The 16,756-nt window shown below is 36.1% G+C and overlaps 1 protein-coding gene across 1 annotated transcript in view; it reads left to right on the top strand.

Moving 5' to 3' along the window:
• ptprn2 (protein tyrosine phosphatase receptor type N2) overlaps nucleotides 1-16,756 on the top strand; it is a 278,828-nt gene that overhangs the window by 23,633 nt on the left and 238,439 nt on the right. Inside the window, exon 2 of the mRNA XM_056461907.1 lies at nucleotides 11,750-11,797. Within this exon, the coding sequence (XP_056317882.1) occupies nucleotides 11,750-11,797 (48 nt within the window). The remainder of the gene's footprint in view (nucleotides 1-11,749; nucleotides 11,798-16,756) is intronic.

Consider the following 16,756-nt stretch of genomic DNA (forward strand, 5'->3'; position numbering starts at 1 on the left):
CTTTGTTTTTGTCCACCATCACCAAGATTGTTTCTTCTGACGACCTGTAGACTTTCAGTAACAGCAGTTTCAGTCTGTAAACACTTGGTGTTAATAAACTTTATTAGATTATATATCCTCTTTACCCTGGCAGGGAGGGCCAAATTGAACATAATGTTTGTGGGTGTGAGAAGATTACTTATATGAGAACAGTTTTCACAACACTAACGCTCTGCTTCCAGAAATCCCCCCTCCCGTTTTACTATAAATACATTACAAATAGAGCTTTCTATTGTTGAAGCTTTAAATGAAACGTGAATAATGTGTTTTTAATCAGCTCACACCTGTTTACGAGGCATTCGGTGTCATCTTGAACGCAATAATTAAAAAAAGCAAACATTATTAAATTAAACTGTTGTTTAACACATACAAAGCAATATGCTTACACTTACCTTTTTCAGATGTGAGCTGTAACTTTTATTCGCCCTCTTTTTCCCCCTAAACAAATAAATTCTGTTGCTTTATTCGAAGTGTTTTTTAAAAGTTTATTTTTTTTTGCCCTCACCTTGACTGAGGTGGCTTTTTAATGAGCCTCAGTGAGCACAAAACTCTCCTATTCAAAGATGCGCTATTCATTTACACTCAGGTCATGTACCCTGTCTGTGTGGTGGAGAAAACAACACTGCTTCTTTTCCATTCCTCCCTCATTTCCTCCTCCTCTTTCTCTCCAGCCCCATCCTCTCTCTTCTGCTGATATGCTTCTTTGCTTTACCTGCCAAAAGCCCTTTTAGTGAGATCCACTAAGGGACGGTGTGAATCTGAAAGCAAGCCAACATAAGAAGTCGTGTCCTTGATGCATGTCACGATTGATGGTAATTGGAAGAGTAGAGATAGTGTCTATTAATTAAATGCCTTGTGTGCTTGCTACACATCTGAACAGTTATATATCATTCCTGCAATGAGATGAATATATTTATACGCTCAGAATAGATGTTTGAGCTCTTGAAGCCCAAAAATTCAAGTTTTGCATGTTTTTTGTTTGAGAGAAATTGACCTCAGCATGCCTTTTTTGATAGTAGAGAAAATGGTTTGGAGTTATAGAGCTGCTACAAAACACATTTCAATTAAGAATCAATTAAGACAAACAATACCCATGACCATTCCAATGGAGTAAATCCAATGAAAACATGTTTTTTATAGCCATAAGAAAACACCGGAGGCTTATAATACCCTGCAAATATCCAAATAAAGAATCTTTCCACAATGCAATTACTGTGGCGTTGTTTATGTAATTTGAGAGCCATGAGAGGGCAGTTTAATCCAGATCTGGAGATGGTTTAAAGAAATGAGCGCCGATATATAGAGGGGCAGTTATCGTGATGTGTGGTTTGGGGAGGAGTGAAGATGAGGTGACGGAGGTCAGGTACATTCATCGGCACAGTTTGAAATGCATCCTCAAGATGAAGTGACCCTGAAAGATAACGGGTCTGTTTCTGTGTTTGTTGATGGAATACGACATCTAGAAACTTTCCTGAATCAGATGAGAATTTTAGTCCACTTATTGCAATATAACATTTCTGAGAAAGAGTTTATAAATCATTTAAAAAACCATGAGGTGCTGAAGAAAGAAAGTGAGTAAAAGCGTAAGCATAAAAAGAGAGTACATCCATTGCATTGAAATTATTTGAATTATTTGCTATGAGTTGTGAATTTAACAGTTCAAAATAACAATGAACTTATCCAATTTTTTAAGTAAAGTAATGACTATGGAACTATTTGTTAGTCGCTTTGGATAAAAGCGCCTCCAGCCTCCGGTGCCTAGACTGCAGATTTGCACAGAAAGTTTGGCCAGAGGACAAATTGTCGTGCCCAGCTGAGTCTGGTTTCTCTCAAGGTTTTTTCCTTCACTTTTGTCAATTGGTGAAGTTTGTTCCTCGCCACTGTCGCCACTGGCTTGCTTGATTTGGGACTTGTGGAGCTGCACATCAATGGATTTGCTCTTCAGTGTTTGGACTTTCAGCAGTGAAAATTAAGCCACACTGAACTGAACTAAATTGAACTTCAACTCAACTCTGAAAACTGGACTGACACAGTTTTAATTTACTAGAACGTTAAGCTTCTTTGACAGAATCTACATTGTAAAAGTGCTATATAAATAAACATGAGTTAAATTTAATTGAATTAAATGAATAAATGTACAATGTTAAATGTAACTTAGCACTTTTTTACAGCGTACAAAAGCTCATAATTACAAGTTTATTTACATTTTGCCTGGACTAACTAAATTAACTATTTGATTAAATGAAAATCATATCAGCATTAATTATCATGCTAACTAGCAAAAGCAGACTTGCATAAGCTAATGTAACCACCAAAAATGTTATAATTAAACAATATATTTACATTCACGCGTCATCCAAAATAAACAGTATAGTTTTAAAATGTTGTTGTGGTCAGACACTCCATATTAACATACAGTAACAGAACATTGAATACCAACACTCCTTGGGCCCTATCATACACCCAACGTAATAAGGTGCAAGACGTGTTTGGCATGATATGTTGCTATTTTCAGACCAGCGCTACAGTAATTCTCATGTTTTGTACCACATTGTTTAAAGTAGCAAATCCATTTGTGCCACTTTGTGGACTCATGGGTGTGCTGGTCTATAAAGGAGGTGTGTTAGGGTGCATTGTTGACGCGTTGGTATTTGAGGAACTAAAATAGACTGCGCAATTGACTAAGTGAATGCTGGTCTAAGGTCAAGCACAGAGCGCATTACTTATGCGCCTGTGCAGGTTCAAATGCTTACACATTGCTTAATACACACAGAATGTACAGCAACACACAAATGTCTTTACATATAAAAAGAATTCAAGATTAAAATGTTAAATAAATTATTATTTTGTAAATAAATATAAAAACCATTACCTCCATGCCTTCTTCACCTCAGGGGGCTTTTTTCAGTTTATTCATCACAATTTGCATTTGTATAATGTTATTATTAGTATTTATTATGTGCATATTTATATTTGTTTTAATTAAAGCTAGCTTAGATTTGTCCACCTGTCAGGTTTTGGAGATGTCTGCATCACAATATGGGGCATAAGAATATGACGTGTGATTGGACATAACTCCAATGACTCCAATGTGGTTTTTTGACCACATTTCATTATTATTGTTCAATTATTTATTTGCTGGAAATTAGAACTGAATTTAGAAATAGTTTTGAAAAAATCTTTGCACTTAACAAATGACATTAAATATGTAGGTTAATGGATGTCCTCAGTGGAGCGTGTCCAAGAAGATGTCCAAAATCTTTACACACAATGAGCCAGAGACTGTTTAGATGCATGTCACTGATGATCAGATGACATATGTTTACTGTCTGATGACCAAAATGACCTTAAACACCCAGCAGGCACAAGACATTAACATGACATCAGATTGCCCTTGTATCCCAGCATCGTGGGGACATTGTGTCTTGTTTGGAAATAAAAATCGGTTTGACGTCAGAACTCAACACCAGGCCGACGTTAATGTCTAACGTCCAACCTAAAACCAACCAAATTTCAACATCTAATGATGTTACAGCTTGATGTTGTGTGAACATAACCACTTTGTCTATCAGATGTTGGATTTTGGTTGCCATACCTGACGAATAAATGCCAGTATTTGACGTCAATATGACGTTGGTTTAAGACGTGGCTCGACGTTGGATTTTGGTCACTTTCTAACACAACCTAAAATCAACCAAATATCAACATCATTTGACGACGTTATTGGACATCAAAATATGATTGTCCTTAGTCGCTGGCTAGACATTGAATTTTGGTCACCTGACATCACACCTTAAATCTAACATAATAATAACATCTTATGACATTGTGTGCCTGCTGGGCGAAAACTAAATGCACTACAGAATGTCACGTTTACACACATCCACAAATTAGATGTAAATGCATCAGCTTTTTACCGCGTAATACTCACTACTCTTGAGTACTTTTGAAAGGGCTACTCTTTACTCATACTTTGAGTAATATTTACATAATATACTTTTAATTGAGTATAATTTTTCAGTACTCTTTCCACCACTGGCCGTGGCGCAGAGCGTATTTTTCAGTCCTTAAATTAGCAAAAGTGGATTCGGACACGCCCTTAGTGCTTTTGTACCATGCACTTTAGACTTGGCGCCTAGATCACACATTTTCCCCTCTGTACAGTACAGTCATGTGGGAAGTCTTATGTATTTTAAGATTTTCATATTTCTATGAAGTGCAAATGAACTTTCTTTGAGTTGAGTGAACTCAATTCTTTAAGAACAACAAAGAAATAAGTTTGATTTGATGTTTTAAAGGGTGTCACGGTGGCACAGTGGGTAGCACAATCATCTCACAGCAAGGAAGGTCATTGGTTTGAGCCCTGGCTGGGTCAGTTGATATTTCAATGTGGAGTTTGCATGTTCTCCCTGAGTTCGCGTGGGTTTCCTCCAGGTGCTCCGGATTCCATCACAGTCCAATTTACGCAATTTAAAAACATTTTAGTGCCATCTAATTTATGTGAAACATAATTTCTAGCTGCTGTAGAATGTTTCAATGATTTATTAATTAAAAGCCTGACAAAAAAATTAATAAGAAAAATTCGAATTCATTTCATTTGATCTACCTACTGTATGTCTAGAATGCAGGAATAACTCATGCGAATATGCAGAGAATAACAGAATGTGTAATTACAGTAGATAACAGTTCGATTGATTTGCATCTATATTAAAAAGCTCTACAATAATACCAAGAAAGAAATGATTACACAAGTCCAATCATAAATACCCTCCATGGATTATAGTGAATTAATAATTCAGAATTTAGGTCACTTGGCACCGGTTAGTTAAGACTGTAGAATTAGTATGGAGTGCATGCGCTTTTTAGCACCCGACATAAAAACTATAAACTAAAGGCATTAGATATCCATAAAGGACAAGGATTTAGGTATGTTTAAATCTCACAGGTTGAATAAAACACTAATTCACTGCATCATCTTTCAGCGTGCAGCTCTGTCGCTCTGCTTTAATCACTATAGAACAGAGCTGTTGTTGTTCATCCTCATAGACTGAAGCTCTGGGGAAATGAGGCGATGTGTGGGTTAAAATGGCTTCTTCATAAAGATGTCAGCCTGTAGGCTTCAGTCGGAGCGTCTGGTTGAGGGAGGGTGAAGAGTCGATGTGCTCGGCTCTTGGTGTGCTTCCTGTGGTGTTGAAGAAGGAAATATTAAACAAACACAAGTGCAAGTTTTGAAAGATAATTAATTATATGTCTGTTTAAGGCTAGTTTTATTTATTTTTATGTTTTTTGCTGGGGCTTGTGCCGATGGGTTTGTCATCTCTATTGAAATGTGTTTTATGAATGTCTTAAATCAACAATCCTTTTCTAAATTACTGCTGAGGGCAATCGTTATGTCTGAAAGCGTAACACCAGTTGGGTTAAATTGCATTTATTTCCTCCACAGTGGAATGTATTTGAATCGATAACTTGTAAACTTTTAAAAGCAGACCCACTGTTAGCTACAGAGTGAATAATCAATGGTTCATGCTTTTGTTGAACGCATCGGTTTATGTTAATTTTAGGAGCCACGGTGGCCCTCACAGTAAGAAGGTCGTTGGTTCGAATCCCAGCTGGGCCAATTGGCATTTCAGTGTGGAGTTTGCTTGTTCTCCCCATGTTGGCATGGGTTTCCTCCAGGTGCTCCAGTTTCCCCCCCAGTCTAAAGACATTTAGTATAGGTGAATTGAATAAGCTGAATTGGTCGTAGTGTGTGAGTGTAGATGAATGAGTGGGTATAGGTGTTTCCCAGTATTGCGTTGCGGCTGGAAGGTCATTCGCTACATAAAAAAACATATGCAGGATAAGTTGGCGGTTCATTCCGCTGTGGTGACCACTGAAAATGGAAAACGAATAAATGAATTAATTGCAATTTTAATTAATTCAGTTATTTAAACAATACACACATTAATAAATTGGCTCATTGAAATTAAAAACATCGTAAATCACCAAATAACTACTATACAACTAACTGTAAAATTATTTTCATAACATGTCAGGTCTCTGGAACTCTAGGCATTTTACACTGTTAAACTTTTAGACCTGTCTTTCATCTCTTTTTATCATCACTTTTACCTCAGTTTATTTATATGATCATCGTTCATTCATTACATAAAGTTACCTCTGCCGATCACACAGTGATAGCGGTAAATATTGAAGGATAGCATTTTTTTTTTATTGTGTTAGCTTTTGCTAAACATTTACTAATAAATGCAGACATAAAGGGTTTCTTCTTTTAAAGGGTTAACTGTGATTATGTGTGTACAAGAAAGAGGAACCCAACTTCCTGCTACTGGCAGGGTGGAGGCCTGCTGTTTATAACAGATACCAGGAAGAGGATTATCTGGTTGCTGAATGGTCAAAGTGTCAAGACAACACCATATAAGTCAATAGGGTTGGGGTTAGATAGTGTGCGAAAACAGTATAAAAAGCCTGAAGGAGATCATAATAGAGGGGGCTGAATTGATATTACACCTCTCCTGCGCAGAACTTGTACTCTCTAACTTCTTGCAATCAAAATAAAACTTCTTAATTTTCAAGTCGGGTCTCCGTCAATTTTTGAACATGTAATGGACCATTTGAGTCCTACAATATCCAGAAAATTTCCGGAGTGACTTTACCGGTAAATTCAAATAGCGCTCTTCACACAGGTAGGGACGTTCAGAACTTTTCCGAAAAAGACTATTCACACATCCATTGCAAAATACCAGTAAATTCTGACATCATCAACCAATAGTGAGCTCTAAACGGCTGTGCTTGTATTGGTAAACATAGAAGGGGTCTTTTGTTGATGGTTTCACTTATATTTAAAGCTTTAGCATTCATTCAGCTGCTTTGTCCCAGAGGCATCCAAAGGCAGATGCGCGAACCAAGTGTTTACTTTGTTGTGATCCAGTTTTTTTTTTTCATTGTATAAGAAATTATTATTAAAAAAACAGACTTTATCATTTTTGCATTCCATACCAATTATAGAAAATGGCTTATGAGTACTTCTGTATGAAAATGTAAAAAAAGTTCAAATATTATAATAAAATTGATTGTCTCATTGTGACAGTCTCTAGGCAATTGTTCTCCCTGTAGCTAATTACATTGCATTATAATACCTTGATCATCTTGCAAGGCTTTACATTCTTATAGTGACCACAAAACAATTATGCCTTACATATTATCTTTTAATTATACAGTATTGTCACTGACAAAGACTAACAGCCACAAAACAAGTGTTTTATTTAGATTGGAACATGTTAATCTATCGCTGAAGTGTTTTCCTTTAGTGCGCTGTGCCACAGGAGCACCTTTGTCTTCCCCATGGTGACTTCAGCTATTACTCTTTAATTATGTTTCCTTTTAATCAACCTCAGGAGCCAACAAGCACAGGCCAGTCAGCGTGCGCAGACACTCTTCTGAGATAACAAATGGTTGTGTCGACCTGATTTAAGAGCTTGGTAGCAGACAGAATGTGTTTTATCCAGGCAGACGTTGCAGTGAGGAACGGGGGTAATTAATATGAAATGCTGATGAGAATTTTGACAAGTTCTAATAAAGGAGGCCGAGTGGTTTGATAAGACTTGAGTGCCCAGGAGTAATTACAGAGCTTTAAACCTTGTGCAGAGTGGAGTTTAATGTGGGACTACTTAATGGAGAGAGAATCTTCACCTGAACCCTTCCTTCACCATTGACAGGCCGTTTATTACAGACGGCTTTCTGATTCAGCATGCCAATGTATGCATGCTACATCTGATGCATTATATAAATCAGGGGTCACTCCATCAAGGTCTTACTTACTATAGTAAACTAGGAATATCCAGGCAGGTGTTTTGAGGAAAGTTGTAAAATCTGTTTGCAAGATTTTATGAGTACACTTTTAAAATTCAAGGTAGGAATTGCTGTGATTAGTTTTATTGTGAGACCAACATTATGACTTTGATTTGATTCCTGGAATATTACAATACTGATACTGAATCAAAACCATTGAAAAAACTATACAAAAACAATTAGAACAGCTAAATAGACCTTCATGAGGATAAAATAATAAGACTTAAAGGTCTCAAGAAATTAAAATAACGTTTTTTTTTAGATATTAGTATCAGTGTTGTTCATTCTTAGAAAATATATAAGCTGGTGTGTAGCAAAACAGTAACAAAAATCCATGTTTAGTAGATATAAAACTAATATAAGCATGTAAAGCTTGTAGTTTGTCACTTCCACCTAAATGGATCAATGGTTTTATTCACATCACCTTATACTTCGGTTTCTGATCAAATCATGACCAATCAAATGCTCTCTAGTGTCTGACATGCCCCGCCCCTTTCAAGACACCACATTTGATGCACTTAAGCTCAACCACTCTTACTGGCAGAGCGGTAATAAAGCAAAATGCTATTGGCTGTTTCAAAGCACGTCACAGGACCTTTAAAAAAACGGAAACCTTTCCATTGACCATTATATTAATGCCGGTTTAAGTACTGTTAGTATCTTTATGCCATCCTACACTTTTATTTTTTATTGTCTACAGAACAAACCACTTATGTCCAGTGACTTGCTTAATTAATCTTACTTGCCCAGTTAACCTAATTAATCTAGTTAGACTACTAGTTTCTTGCAAAATAACTGGTAAATATGTACTGTCCTTATGGCAAAGACAGAATAAATAAATTATTAGGAGTAATCAGTTATTAAAAATTAGTTATTAAACTAATATGTTTACTATTCTAGTGCTGCTATATTTTGCAACATTGCCAGTAATGCTATAAAAACCATTATATAAATCAGGGGTCACTCCATCAACTAAACTAGGAATTTCCAGGCAGGTGTTTTGAGGAAAGTTGGAGCTAAACTCTGCACTGTCAATTTTTTCAACATAATCCTTATTTCATTCTTTCTTGTTCCCTCAACATGAGCTGCACTGACCTAAAATTAAATTTAAAAAATTTAAAATAAAAAATAAAATACAGACAAATGTTAACAAAAACAAATATTAGACACAGAATTAGAAACAGGACAGGAGGCAAAACAACAATAACCGTAAGCAAGACGAAGATCAAAACATGGGAGGACAAACAGAGAAAAACAAGACTCAGCAAAGAGTCTGTGTGAATGAGTTGTCTTTAAAGTCCAAATCAGTCCATCATGAGCTTCAAGCCGTGTGTGTGTGATCAGGAGAAACCAGAAACTGCTTCCTTCGTTTGAATTATGGTTTGAGCATTTGATTTGCCATTTATTATTACATGATTTTACTGAGTTTAGAGACTTATTATTTGATCTTTTTCGGCATTTGAATGCCTAAATTTCACTTTAATTCTATTTGGAAAAAACGCCCATATATACATAACAGTTAAATACAAATTAACAGTCCATATGAGCTAAGCATTTCTTTTTGTAGAACGAACCAGGTAAATGAAAAAAAAGATAAATTACAAATGAATAATAATTTCAAGTTACTTCAACAGGCGCGCCATTGTGATCGATGACTCTCGCTTGTATATTATTGCCTGTGACAGCGGTGACGTAATTTTGACAGTGGAGTGTCGCTGTTTGATTCGTGCTCGTAATCAGGACTTCGTGTCCGCGGTGAAACTGTAATTCGTGTTTGTAAAGTACACCCATCGTAAAATTATCAGTCATAAACAAACAGACAAAGAAAATGTTGTATCTGTGTCTGTTCTAATCGCAGATTTTGAAATTGTACCCTCCTAAAATTACGAGTACGCTTCGTTTTCCTTTACGATTTTATAATTACGGATGCATGAATTTTATTTACGCACGAAATATTTATGACAGTGATTTTATTCCATATATTGCAGTAGTATTTTGTTGTTGTCGTTAATAATAATGACATTAATAGTTGTATTGGTGTTACTATTATTTTTGTCGATGTTGTTAGGGTTAGACATACAGGAACCTTTATTTTTTCAAGTGAAGAGGCCTGAGATTAACTCAGCTTAAAGTAAGAAGTAGGCAGAAGCTTTTTGGGATGAACTTGCAAAGTTTTGCTTACAAAACTAATCTTTTTAACTTAATGGAGAAATTTTTGGTTTAGGTCAAGTAAACGTGTCAAATGTAGTTGTACAGACATTTTTACAGATTTTTTGCCAAACCACCAACAAACAAACAAACAAACAAACAAACAAACAAACAAACAAACAAACAAACAAACAAACAAACAAACAAACAAACAAACAAACAAACAAGTGAAACTTTTTTCAAGTTGTATTTTTTACAGTGTGCTGGAACACTCCAGGACCGAGATTGGTGACCCCTGATATAAGTAAACAGTTTTTAAAAGACCCATATTTTGTAGTGCACAGAACATATAAAATGTCCACTTTTGTGGAATAAAAAGCTTTAATGTTGAAGTTTCTTGATGGAACCTTCAGAGCCAATAAAGAAACTTTCTCTTTAGGAGTGTAGAATGAGGTATTTTGAAGACTTTATTTTGCTCTAGTTTGTTAAACCTTCACTCTTGGATAATGGATGTTAGCCTTCACCTCTTTATGAATTATGGTTTTTACAGTATTGACAGATGCGAGGGCATACAGGCATAGCGAGGGCATACAGGCTTTCTGTACATTTATTTACAGAAGGACTGAAATTGTGTGGGTTATAAAGTGATCTCAGAGTCTTGAGGAAAGAGAAAAAATTACAACATTTTTCAGCTGTGAACGACATAAAAATGTATGTGCTAATGAAAAAAGGAAAGTCAAAATAAGAAGTCTCTCTCTCTCTCTTTCCCTTCCTTTCAGGGACATTTGTCTTTCCCTTGTGCTTTATCAAAGGACAGCTGCTAAAGAGTCCCTTGGCTATGCGTGTGTGTACACACACACACACACATTGGCACGTGTACAAAGCTCTGTAATCTTTCCTCTTGTCACCTAAGAGCTCCCTTTCAGTCCCGTCTCCATGGCGACACAGTTTGTGTTCTGGTCGATTCAGCCTCAGCAGCAGTCTGTGTGTTTGCATCTAATCCTGCTTCATTTCTCTTGAAACCATGATTACCACATTAATTAAACTTCTGCCATTTATTTTTTTATGCATCTGCCATTTCATGGGTCATAGCGAGACCTGTCTGATTCATTCTTGAGGATTCTGAAGATGATTGAGAGGAAGGTTTGAGTGTTTGGTGATATTCTCTAAATTGAGGTCAAGAGATGGTAACCAGCAGCTCCTTGTACGGAACCATCAAAGACTGAATTCAGTAGATCACAATGTTCCAACACACCCCACCCACTTTTATCATGTGTAGCATATATGTTCATACTGTATATTGTCTTATATATCCCACTCCACTGAAAGCTTTCTTTTCCAGAGGTTTAAAGAGTACTTTACAATCGTTACTAACTAAATGTAGAAACACTTCACAGTGAAAATGACTCCATTACAAGTTACAAACTTTGTATGCTAAAACATATCGCGGTTGCATGCATTATAGCCATACAGTTGTGTTTTAAAAATGTGAAAATTGTCAAGATTTGAAAATTAAGTATATAATAAGCTTGTAGAAATTTGATTAATTAGAAGTCTGTCTTACAAGGCTGATTTTCTGCATATTCAGGTTTTATTGCAGATATTGATCAACAGAAACTTGATGAGCTTTAAGCCGATTGAATGCATTTCCTCACAAGTTTCACAATGGCTTTCCATTTCAATGATGTTGATATTTTGTTTTTGCCCACAGGTTGTCTGTTTGAAGATGTGTGTAAACTGAATGAAGTCTGCATCAATGGTGAGTTGTTCAAAGATTTCATTAAAATCACAACGGTGACTAGTACTACCCACAGAGAGAGTAATTGTCTTGATGTGAATATGAGCTTGATGTTGTCAGTTTATTTTCTAGGAGCATGCATTCTTGTCATACTGATAAATACTTCACACAACATATAAATGTTGCAAAAATGTAGTTCAGTAATGGAAGTAGAAGCTAATTATTGAGCTATGAAATATCAAGTTAATCAAGTATTTATGTATTTGATTTGAACAACCTGATCAAACTTTTTATTGTAAAGTTTGACTTTTACTTGTATTAGTGAATAGTGGTGTGGTGTAGTATATTTGGAAATCAAGACAATGCTTTCAATCGTGTCTTAATTGAGACATTATTTTATAACTTGACTATGACCAGCTGTGGGTGGTTGGTATCCACCATTTCACAAACTGCAAAGCAATGTCTGTGTGCCCTTAAGAGGAAAGTAGAGTATTGAACTGGCTGGCTGGGAAATATCCTATCAAGTCAAGACCTTTCAAGTTTAATCTGGTGAAAAGAACCAATCGAGGTTTTAGCATCTGAGAGACTGCCTTGGACTTTCCTTGAACTGCCTGATAGCAGATCGGTTTCAGTCTTTGCGGATGCTAAGACTGAGCTCTGATTTTAAAAATGGGTTGAATGAATGTTGAATTTACATGAGGACTGTTGCACAAAACAAGTTGAACAAACTCTGGGTTGCTGATTAAGTTTGAGTTGACAAATCCAAAGAAATGCAAACTGGTTAAGATCAGGTTCTTTCAAAATACTTGATGCAAACATTCTGTTAACTTAGGGTTTAACCAGAGTTAATGAATGCCTCTGGATTACCTCTGGCACTTGAAAGTGTGACACATGCAGTAAACAGCCAATCACATGAGAGAGCGAGGGAGGAAGTCAGTGAAATTCACTTCTCATGAGGGAAATTCAATTCTTGTTAGGGAGTCAGTGAAATTCATTTCTCTGTTGAAGATTTAGATATATCATAATAAAAAATATAATGAATTTAAACATCTGCAAGGCAGAAATACACACAGCTGATACAGCAAAACATTAAGAAGACAATGTAAAGAAAATGTTATTATGTCAATGTTAATCAATCATTAATAAAGTAGGTTCACAAATAGCTAAAAAAAACACCCGTTTTAAAAGCTTTATATATCAAAGCTAATTTATATATTTAGATTTAAATGTGACACTTGCTGAAAAGTCACATGAAGTTCATGTATTTCACATGTTTTTTATCACATAAACCCAACATGTGGAATTCACGTGAATAACATCACCTCATCTGGAAACTATAGACTTGTCAAGATGACCCACACTATCCTAAGAATGGCTGTGGTCACATGTGAATTTCACTTGTGAAACTCATGTGACATTTCTGTAAGGGGAATGTTAATTAAAGGCACTGGGACTGGGAGTGTGTTTTTTTTGCATCAAATATACAGTCAAACCCAAAATTATTTATATATTAATATATTTACCCCTTGCAAATTCTGACTTCAATATGATTTTATTCAACCAGCAAGTTTTTTTTTTTTGTTTTTTGATTGGAAATGGCACAGGTTTCTCCCAAAAGATAATAAGATGATGTAAAAGAGGCATAATTGTGGGGAAAAATATTTCTCAGGTTTTATTTACCTTTGAACAAAAACTTCAAGTCAGAATTTGCCAGGCAGATGAATAAACTGGGCTTAACTGTATGTCACTACTCACAGCTATTTGGTCAAGTTTCGGATCGCAATCTCTAACCCAGAATAAAACCTGCTCCAGAGCAGGTGAGCCATGTAGCATAAATTACCATAGAATGAAACCTGATCAAAACCAACCCATCCTCTTGAGCCTGAAAACTCAGTGTTTGCTCAATCTAAACAAACAATTACCTCTGTAAAAACCTGGCTACTGGCTTTGTGCAACAGCCTATGAAAGCAGCACATTGCTTTGACCCAAATAGTTTATACCACGTGTAAACACATTCAAACATCAAATGTTTGTTGATTTGTTTCAGCTGTGCAAAGATGTGTTTGGTAGAGACGAACCAAGATAAAGCAATTATCTTACCTGTGTACTCATTCTCATTCTTTCGTGCATCTTGCTTAAAAGCAATAAATAAATATATAAATAGAAAATCAGCATTGGAATTAGCTTTCAGAATTGGCTATAGAAATCAAGATCGGTTCAGACTTAGAATTTGGAACCGTATGTGTTGTGATTCTCTCTTGCTGTTGAATACATTTAGAGCCAAACAAGATAAGCGCCATTTCAAGTCATTCGCTTCAATTAAACAAATGCAGTGAAGAGTGAAAGCGGGTACTCTGGGGGTGCTGTCAGGATTGTCTTAGAACTTATGAAGAAAATATCCCAAGGACTGTCAGGGGACTTTTATCTCCTCTTGGTTTCATTCTCCATCTTTTGCTTCTTTGTTACACTATCTGTTCCCTTGAGAATGATTTGGAGTGACAACCTTTGTTTGTTTTTGATGGATGGGCTGCTTATCCACTGTTTTAAATCGAGACAGCAAATAAATCTTTAGATTGTACGTGCTTGATCACACTGCCATTATCTTCATCTCTAAAGCCTGTCAGTAACAAAACAGATTTTGGTCAATATCCAATTTGAATTTGATCATAATTAGCAAGTGTCAATGGCACATGAAACGCATTTTATTTTAATAAATCAGTTTGAAGCCAGGGTCTGTAATGTGGCTAAGTGGTTAGTACTGTCACCCCACAGCAAGAAGATCGCTGGTTCAAGTCCCAGCTGGATAAGGAAGTGTTTCTGTGCTGGTTTTCTCTGGGTACTCCAGTTTCCTTCAGACTAAAGATACAGATGTGGCCACTGAGCATGTGCGATTGAATGAACGTGACCACACGCAATGCTGCAGTGCTCCGCGGTACAGCACAAAATGGTCTAACACAAGGAAGACATGACCAGCAGGGGGCAGTTATGTAACATGGTGAACATACTGAACTGATATAGCAGTGCACATATGGAGAAGCCAAAGAACATTAAATAGGCTAATCATAATTGTCTCATCAATAGTATCATAAGTTTTTTTATTATGGTTTGTTCACTGAAAACTGCATTAAGCAAAAAAAGACCCCTAGCCTATAAGGTGTTTTATGGAATATCTTAAACTGACCAGTAGCTATGTTTTTTTCTCTCCCTTATTTTTATTTATTATGACGATGGAACTTCCAACCTTGGCTGGCTAACGAGATGATGAAACGTGCATTCTCAGTGGCCATCTGTATGCGATATATAGGTGAATTGAAGAAACTATGTTGGCAGTAGTGTATGAATATGTGTGTGTATGAAAGAGTGTATTGGTGTTTCTCAGTCAATTGAGAAATTGGCGGTATTTTCTGCTGTGGCCGAATAAGCTGTTCGAAAGTGAAAGTTTGAAGCCAAATTTCAATTCTGGAAATCAAGTGATAATTCTGATATGATTTTTTTAATAGCTTATTGTTGTTTGTAGAAAACATGCTGAACGTCTTTGAAATGGAATTGGAAATACAATTAACAGAATTTAACCTTTATATTTGACCCAAGACAGACTTTGTATAAACACTGGTATACCTGTTCATAATATCTTACTGTTACTTAATATCTTATTGTTAATTTTGATTGTATTCATTTTAATATTAAATCGTAGTCAATTATTTAGCTTTTGACAAATAAATAACAGAGTGACAATTGCAGGGACAGAGTAAATGTAGTTTAAGACTTCCCAACGTGAACAGAATGCATTTCATTAGTGTTTACAAGCAGCCATTTGCTCTATGGGCTTTCACACTAGAGAAACTTTTATAGATGAAGTATCCACATTGTATAGTTTTTCACGCTCTACACATCAGCTTGTTAAGTGGTGACGTGCTGGGGATGTATGTAATACTGTTTCCGGGTCCAAGCCACCACTCGTTTGAATTGGCAAAATATTCGTTTATGATCACTCTTTAGTCATATCACACAATAAAGTGAATTTTATATAAAGTGTACATAGTGTCTCTGGGCTTGCTGCATCACAAATACCAACATTTTAACAATTTATAAAAAAAGAATCACTATCTGCCCATCAGATATTAGGCATGTGCATATATATTGTGATTCATGATCATGATATCGTGATTTTCGAAAGTATTACAGTGCTTTGTAAACGTTTATTATTACCATTTCATGAGTCTCCTCATACAGTTTGATAGAGCGCTTGGACCCGGAAGCCGCTTCGCGTGATGTCACACTTCACAAGCGAATAGAGAAGGCTATGTTAGGTGCATTTATCTGTCACCTTCAATAGTTTCTGGATGCAGACTTTATGATGCAAGCTGAAATTGCATATTTCAGAGATGCAATGTCAGACACGAAGCACTTAATGGAGCTAGTGATGTTACTGTGAGGCATAGGGTTAGGGATGGGGTTAGGAGAGAGCAATAAAAAGCATTGCATGCAGGATGCAGCTCAGATTGCATCTGCACTGAGTCTGCAGCCAGACCCCTCTCCTCACTTTTACCTGTGAGATTGTTTTCTTTTCTTGGCCTCGATGAAATGTAACACTAGAGGTTGCCATAGGTGAATTAAGGCAAGGCAGATTAATTTACTGTATATAGCAGAGTTCATACAAAATGGCAATTTCATTCAATTCTTTTAATGACAAAACTTATATGTCTACAGTACATTCTTTATCAGTTTTATGACAACAAACGGTAGTTTAATGCTTTAAAGCTGTACTTAAATGTTGTGCAACATGAAAAATAGAAATGTATTTCTTGGGGGACCTTCCTTGTGACTTGAGTTCTTATAACTACTTGGTTCAAATGCCACTAAATGTTTGAGAACATGGACCATGTACTAAGATGCATTTTCTAAGACACTTTTTTTTTCAATGTTGTCTCTGCTAGAAAAAGTCTTTTCACCTTCATGTGTGACCCTCTCAGACCCTTC

This window comes from Danio aesculapii, chromosome 7 (genome assembly GCF_903798145.1).
Source record: "Danio aesculapii chromosome 7, fDanAes4.1, whole genome shotgun sequence".
Taxonomy (NCBI): domain Eukaryota; kingdom Metazoa; phylum Chordata; class Actinopteri; order Cypriniformes; family Danionidae; genus Danio; species Danio aesculapii.